At 50.1% G+C, this 7,940-nt stretch overlaps 1 protein-coding gene and 1 pseudogene across 1 annotated transcript in view; one reads left to right on the top strand and one right to left on the bottom strand.

Moving 5' to 3' along the window:
- Positions 1-1,442: 1,442 nt before the first annotated feature.
- The window catches only part of SRPRB (SRP receptor subunit beta), a 15,638-nt gene continuing 9,140 nt past the window's right edge, over positions 1,443-7,940 (bottom strand). Inside the window, exons 5-7 of the mRNA XM_004715985.2 lie at positions 5,341-5,477; positions 4,888-4,942; positions 1,443-2,593 (exon numbers count right to left, since the gene is read on the bottom strand). Of these exons, the coding sequence (XP_004716042.2) occupies positions 2,380-2,593; positions 4,888-4,942; positions 5,341-5,477 (406 nt within the window). The 3' untranslated portion in view covers positions 1,443-2,379. The remainder of the gene's footprint in view (positions 2,594-4,887; positions 4,943-5,340; positions 5,478-7,940) is intronic.
- On the top strand, positions 5,982-7,842 carry LOC105979804 (annotated as a pseudogene).

Below are 7,940 nucleotides of genomic sequence, written 5' to 3' on the forward strand. Positions count from 1 at the left end.
GCACGGGACAGGGAAGCGGGCTTCCTTTCGGGCGGAGTCAGAGATGGAAAGGGCTGAAGTAGAAGGCGTGTTGATACCCCTACCCTCCCGGAGACAAGGCAATAGACCAGTGGGAGCTGTGAGCGTTTGGGGCTAACCTCAAAAAAGAAATGAAAACGGCTCAGCAACCCCGCTGCCATGAGCGCAGACCACGCCGCCAACACCAGGGCACTCGTGGAGGGGTGACAGGAAGGGAAGTGGCAGGCCCCAGGCACTCCCTCCCACCAGCGGCAGCCGTTCTGACCGGGAATCCGAGCCCCGAGCCCTTTGGCAGGGTGCTCGAAGGGAGTACCATCGTAATCAAGAGCACCAGGTCGGGGCTCCAGCTTTCTCAGCCCGCAGCTGCCTGTCGGCACCGGGCTGCGTCGCCACCACCGCTGCTCCTCAGCTGACATCTCACCACAGCCTCAGGAAAGGGACCACTGGCATCACGTGGCAGCTGTGATGGGAGCGGGACTGGGTGCCTGTTCACACCAGACGCAGCTCAGATGTGCCATGCTGGTTTCAAGCAGGTATCTCATACATGAGTGACGGTCGCACCGTCTGCCGGTCCTCGTGTCCTGACAGCCCTCTGCCTTCTGGTCTTCCCCTCCGGGAGGAGGAGGAGGTTGCTCGCGTGGCTGCAGGGCCACCAGAGTGGGCATGCCCCAAAGGCTCAGGAACGGGATGGTAGGAAGCGGGGTGATGATTACAACCTGCTCGTTTACTTCACCCCTAAGAAAACCCGCTTCTGGCTCAGAGACTTTTTCCCGAGCGCACCCTAGACCTATTGGTCATTCGGAATGCCTCCGGGTTGGCTCCCCTTATCCGCTTGCCTAGGGAGTATCATGGCGAACTCGCCTGCATATTAACATTTCTCAGGGGACCACATCTGTGTTCTCACAGAAGTCTTTCCTCAATTACCTTCTGGCACACTGCCTCCACGGCTGAAAGAGCATGCTCCTGGACAGGGGCATCAGGCCAGGGGCGCTTAGTCAGCAGTCTGACACCAGTCGCACTGGTCACAGGTGCCCAGTAGAGGGGGCGCTGGGCAGTGGATCCTAGGCAGTGTCTTGCTCAGAGACCCTGGGCCTCATACTTGAGCACATACCCTGGCAGCAGGCAGAGGGTACATGGGGTGGAGCCACATTTGAACTGTGAACAGCCCTATTTATTGGTGCTCCTTGACAGCACAGGACCAGGCTATGTGGCTCTGGTGTGTGCTCCAATAGTGCCTTACACAGCCCGCTCAATGGCTTGTGCCGGCCTGCTCACTTGTCCCATGTCCCCGCCCCCACTGTCCCCATGCCCACTGCCGGAGTCTGTCCAGAGTGTGGTGTGTAGTGGGGACATGGAAGCAGGATGCACGCCTTGGGCCCCACACACTTGATGTCCGCCGAGCCTTACCACATCGTTCTAAATGCTTGAAGCCACACAGGTTTTATTCACCAAGAAATGAATACATTGTTTATAAAGGCCGGATACTTAAGGAGGCAGCAAATGGCAGTGCTTTCAAAAGGCAGACAGCTTCTTCCCCATCAAAGAATATAAACACACTTCAAAAACTAGCAGAGCATTTTTCTCATTTCCAATTTGTTCCTAGCATTTTAGCGAGAGGTGTAAAATCGGAGCTGATCAAGCAATGCATGAAGCTAGCCCAAGAGCACCTCAGCCATCCACTGGAACCTAACTGTCTTTCAATTTCCATGACATTCCCAGGGATGGAAACCACCAGAAAACTAGATTCTTGGCATCTGGGGATTGGTGTTTACCTTTTACTGCCGGGAATGCTTCCAAGGGTTCATGAACGCATGTTTTGGAGACATAAGGCATGGTTGGAAAGCCTGGGTGTCCTTGGAAGCCTGCTGAGCTGAAGAACAGTGCCCGCTACCTGGCACTCATATCCCCCTCTGCATTACTGTTCTCCAGCAGCCACTAAATGTGGGGGGACCGACACTGCAGTTGTACCGACAAACAGGGGACTGCACAGAGCACCAGGCAATGTACTGCCCGTGACAAGTCAGGGGCACTTGGAAACCAAACATGCCAGGCACACACAGACAATCAGACAACCTTTCGGGTGAGAGCTGTTCGGTGATGCCCACTATGTGCAGGCTGCTTGCGGTGTCACGGGGACCTGAGCCTCCATCCAGCACAAGCTAAAGAGATGTGGCATAGATCTTAACAGAGGGAAGATTCCTGAGTCAAATCAAAACGAGGGAGCTATAAAGGAGAAGGGATTTTTTTAAAAAATCCCATGCTACTTTTTCTGGGACAAGGACCTGCTTCTCACCACAGTATCCCTGTCTAAGATAGATCCTTGCCCAAACTGTCAGTCACCCGCAAATCCACATCTTCAGCTCAGGAGATTTTAGCCAGCCACTTCTCCAAGTCCTGGACGTCTGCAGGGTCACTGTCCCCCTTTCCACCCTTGGCGCTGCACTCCAGGAACTCGACCTTGAGGGGCAGCTGTGAGAATTCGAACTCCTTGCCTCTCTTCCCCAGCTGGGCAGGGACGCTGTTGGACGTGTCCAGTGTGCTGGGGGCAGCAGACCGGGTGACGCGTAAGGTGTTGCTGTGAGGTACAAGGAAAACACATCAGGAAGCAAACACAGCTTCGTGTTTACAGAGCAGCTAAACGCCCTAAGAAATCATTTCTGCTCCTAAGAGACTCGGCACTCAGACATCGATCACACTGTCGAGGCTGGGGCGCAAGCCTCTGCCTTGAGGACCACCCTCTCGGGCAGGCAGGTGGGACGCACTCTGACCTTACACAGGAACAGATAGATCTGGTGTGCGCCACGCCCAACCACCGTTTCTGTTCGGTGCCCCTACAAACCCAACCTCCTGCGTGATGCATTTTAAAATGTATTTTAAATAAGTATGTAACACAAAGACCTTCTTCCCTCCCTGCCACCCGCTGGCTGCAAGAAGAGAGTCTATTCTGACTCCGGGAGATCATAACGGACAAAGGAGACCTAGCCCAAAGGGCCACGGAGACACAGTGGCATTGTCAGGGAGGGAGGGTGTGAATGACCCACTTTGCGCTTTACAGCCCAGCGCCTCACCCACGGGCCACCAGGCACCCTTAAAGAGGTGTGTAAGCCACAGCACTGTTCCTGAGGTAGCAGCAGTCATTTTATACCCCCTGACTCTTTCTGCTAATAAGAAGTAGAGGCAGACATACCTACATGCTTTAAACAAATCACTTCTTGATAACGTTACTTGAAATTCTGTGGAGAACCCACAAGCAAAACTAGCCCATAACTTCATTTAGGGGTACACACACATGCCTGTGCACACACAGGAAGTATTTTCAAGCAATGCATAATTAATAGCAAATCCAGATAGGACTCCTGTCCTCAGGGAGAAACAGAAGGACCACCACCACCCCCTAACCAAGCAAGGTGGGGGTGGGGCATGTATTCATTTCTACATTCTTTAAATTCAATGCATGGGCCACACTTTTTCAAATATGTGTGATACTGAAGCATAATTTATTGAATGTATTTAGCTTTGGTCACAAGGTCACAGAGGCAGTGCAGCCTTGTTAGTCAGAAAGGCATGACGTGCGTCCAGCTGACAGGATCACTTCTCACTACCAATGAAGATACAACCAACTGACTCATCTTTCCATCTTTCCAACACTGCACTTCACGGCACTGCCTGCTCTTTTTCTATGCGTCTTTAGCGTGACAAGCACATGGACTAAGGAAAATGCGTCTTTCACAGAAGGGAAGACTGTTAAACAGCCTAGTTTAGAAACCAAACAAGCGGATGCACAAACATCCCCACAGCCTGCATTCCCGAGAATAATCTCTAACAACTGCAATGGGATCATCGCATTGTCCCGACTCCCTCAGCCCCGACAGCCAGCATCCGCAGGGCCTCCAGAGTGAGCGTCAGCGCATGGGAAGACACACTGTAAGAAAGAAACTTCAGAAGGAATAGAAACCTCTGAAAATGACTAAGACTGCTCAGTTTTTTCTGTAAAGCGCCAGAAATGAAAACCTTTTGGGCTCTGTGGACCACAGTTCAGTCTATGGCTTCTTCTTCTTTTGTTTTAAACCGCTCTCTGAGAATGTAAAACTATTCCTAGCCTGCAGGCCCCTGGGCAGGAGTTTGCCAGCCCATCCTCTCCTGGACTCCTGAGCTCCCGAGTACAAGGAGTGTCGCAGACTTCCCCTACGGCCGCATCCCAAGAGAGGGTGTGGCACAGAGGGCATGCACCATACGTGGCACAGAGGGCATGCACCATACGTGGCACAGAGGGCATGCACTATAGGTGATTGGTAAACGAATAAAGGAGACAAGAAATTATTGGATATTTTGAGCTAAAAGTTGAATCCACCTTCTTTGTTAAAAAGTAGATCATTTTCTGCCTAAACAAGCCTTTGGCCGGCAGAACATAAAGACATGCTGGTTTTCCTAAAATTCAAAAGCTTATAGGTAGCTCCCATTTGCAACATTTTAAACACAAAAAACAAGCTAAATGATATCGTCAGAGTAGCTTAAAAACAATAAAATAAACTACAAATAGTATCTTTTTAAATTCTTCCCAAATGTTCCTTTCTAATTTTATCAACAAAAATGACTTTTAAATGGCTTAATTTCTGAAACCTCTTAATTTCTACTGTTGACAGTAGCAAAATAAATTGAGGGTAATCATTTCAATACTCTGAGCTCTTCATTCCATGAAGGCTAAGAATATTTATAAACACCCCAGTCATGCTCTCATTACTCCAAATTCCTCCATCAAGAACTTAACAAGCAGATCCACTCATCTTCTGTCTCCTTGTGATAATCACGCTCCACCAAAGAAAGAAATAAGAACTCTGTTTGAGGTCTAAGGGGCCCGCTCATACTTACAGTTCTTTCTCAAGCTGCTGCTGGATCAACTTGGCTGATTTGGCCATTGCAATATCTAGTAAGAAACCAACACATTTTTAATTTAAACCAATAAGGGTCTTCTCCCAAGACTCCTGAAAAAGATGCAACATTCCTATTTGAACTATAAATGCTCTTCCCCCACCTTTAAAAAAGAATGTGGCTATATCATTAATCTGATTAACTTAATAATGTAAGATAATTTATACCTTAAACAAAACACTATCAAAGGAAAGTTGGAACGATCTGTCATCTTTGTTTACAACAGCCTGTGAACAGTGACGAAAACACAGGTGCAGAAATAAAATGTAAGGTGTGAAATGCTTGAGGTTACAGTTACTTACACAGCACCTAGCACTCATCCTCAATAAGCACCCCTTTAGGCAACGGTACCACTTTCCAGTAGCAAGCCCAGAGCACGGAGGAGGAAGGCACCTTGCTTATTGCAGGCTATCAGGAAGGAGGGTGCGTTCTTCAGGCCCACACTGTCAACGAGCACTTGGTACAGGAACTCAGCCACGTCTTTCACCTCTCGCTGGAATGCCGCACTGTCCACCACAAACACAACAGCCCTGGAGGGGGACAGAGGAAAAACCGGCAGTGTCCAGTAGTGTGTCACTGTCTTTGGAAAAAAATAATAAAGTATCTTTCGTCCCTGTTGGTCAGTCTGAGTGAATAACACATGACACACACGTGCAGGTGTGGATGCAGGTTGTCCATAGCACAAATACTCATGTAAGAGCTGCTGAACACCTCTACGTAGCAATGACAGTAGCCAAAAAGACGACAGATCATGATGCCTGGCCTCTCAGACCAAGAGATCTTCTCAAACTCACTGCCATCAAGTGCTTTCTGACTCACGGCAACTAGACAGAGGGTTCACGAGACTGTAAACTTCTCTAAGAGCAGAGAGCCTCATCTTTCTCGTGCAAAGCGGCTGGTGGGATGGTACAGCCAAAAACCTATGCAAAACCAACAAAGAGGAAGGTCATTTAAATACGATCAGCGCAAAGAAGACCTGAAGGACGGAACCACTGGGCTGAAATTCAGAAGGAGCAAAACATTGGGCACAAGCAATGGAAAGGAGTACGGGCAAGGCAGAGGGAGTGAACTGGAGTGCCCGAGACCTCAAGGTAAGTTGCAACCTAAGCAAACTGTGGGTAACTGGTGGAAAAGGAGGGCACGACAAACTAATTTGTCGGGTTTGCACTCCCTGTCCTATAAAGAATACTGGTACCTGAGGAAAAACTTACCTTAGAGGACAGATGAGAAGCACTTAGAGCCCAATGTAAGGCAGGAAGGAAGAGTGAGCAGCCTCGTATGCTGAGAACAAAGCAACAGCACAGAAGCCCAGGGAAATCAGAGATGACGTGCAGACCATGGGTACCCAGGGCAAGGTTTTAATGCACAAAGCCCAGAACTCTGTTTCCCAGGAAAGGGAAGCAGAAAAACCCTGTCATCACATCAGGAATCCCTCAAGGAAACTCGATGGCAAAGCCCTTGGGATAAGGGCTGAAGAAGGATAAATAATCAACGAGAAATGGAAATAGCAGGACGTGCCTCACACACGATGAAAGGTGCCGTGCATCGAGGCGGTTACAACTCATGGTGACCATGTACAACAGAACGAAATCCCACCAGTGCTGCACCACCCTCACCCACTGTTGAAGCCGCTGTGTGCGTCCATCTTGTCCAGAGCCGGCCTCCTTTCCGCTGCCTTCAGAGAGCACGGTCTCCTGCTCCAGGGACTGGTCTTTCCTGACAACACGTCCGAAGTACCAGAGACGAGTCCCCCGGCCTTGCTCTGAAGAGCATTCTAGCGACACTTCTTCCAAGGCCGATCCGTTTGTTCTTTCGGCGGTCCACTGGTACTTTCAAGATTCTTTGCCAACACCAGAGTTCAAATGAATTGATTTTCCTTAATCTTCCTTGTTTAATTTCACATGCATTGAAGGCAATTGAAAATATCACGGCTTGGGTCAGACACACCTCAATCCTCAAAACAAACAAACAAACAAAAAACCCTCCTTGGCCGGTTCCTCTGCACCGCAGCCCACGCCGTCCACCACGGAGCCCGCTGCTACCGCCTCCGAGCAGAGGAGGGCTGTCCCTCCCACGCACATTGACCTTGGCAAACCTCCTCGGGCTGTCTTCACCAAGGGCTACGGGTTTGGCCTCATAAAACTGGATTTGAAAAGAAAATCCGAGAATGGACTGGAATTTACCAGCTCCGGCTCAGCCAACACCGAGACCAACAAAGTCACGGGCAGTCTGGAAACCAAGGACGGGGGACCGACTACGGGCTGACATTCACGGAGAAGTGGAACACAGACAACACACTCGGCACCGAGATCACTGTGGAAGACCAGCTGACCCGCAGACTGAAGCTGGCCTTCGACTTGTCCTTCTCCCCAAACACTGGGAAAAAAGAACGCCCAAATCAAGACGGGGTACAAGCGGGAGCACGTCAACCTGGCTACGACGTGGATTTCGACCTCGCCGGGCCTGCCATCCTCGGGACTTTGGTGCTGGGCTACAAGGGCTGGCTGGCCGGCTACCAGATGAACTTCAAGACCGCCAAGTCCCGGGTGACGCAGAGCAACTTTGCGGTTGGCTACCAGACGTATGAATTCCAGCTTCACACCAGTGTGAATGACGGGACAGAGTTTGGCGGCTCCATTTACCAGAAGGTGAACGAGAAGTTGGAGACTGCTGTCAATCTCACCTGGACAGCCGGGAACAGCACCACTCCCCTCGGAATAGCAGCCAAGTATCAGATCGACCCTGACGCCTGCTTCTTGGACAAGGTGAACAACTGCAGCCTGATGGGTTTAGGCTACACTCAGACCCTAAAGCCAGGCATCGAACTGACGCTGTCTGCTCCGCTGGACAGCAAGTGGCCACAAGCTTGGTCTAGGACTGGAATTCCAAGCATAAATGAATACTGTACAATCATCTAATTTTAAACTATTTTGCAGTATAGCTACCTTCAGAATTCTAGTGTACCTGTTAATGTTGTATGTCTGGGATGCAAG

Source organism: Echinops telfairi, unplaced genomic scaffold (assembly GCF_000313985.2).
Source record: "Echinops telfairi isolate 266 unplaced genomic scaffold, ASM31398v2 ScPeMD7_7422;HRSCAF=8460, whole genome shotgun sequence".
Lineage (NCBI taxonomy): Eukaryota > Metazoa > Chordata > Mammalia > Afrosoricida > Tenrecidae > Echinops > Echinops telfairi.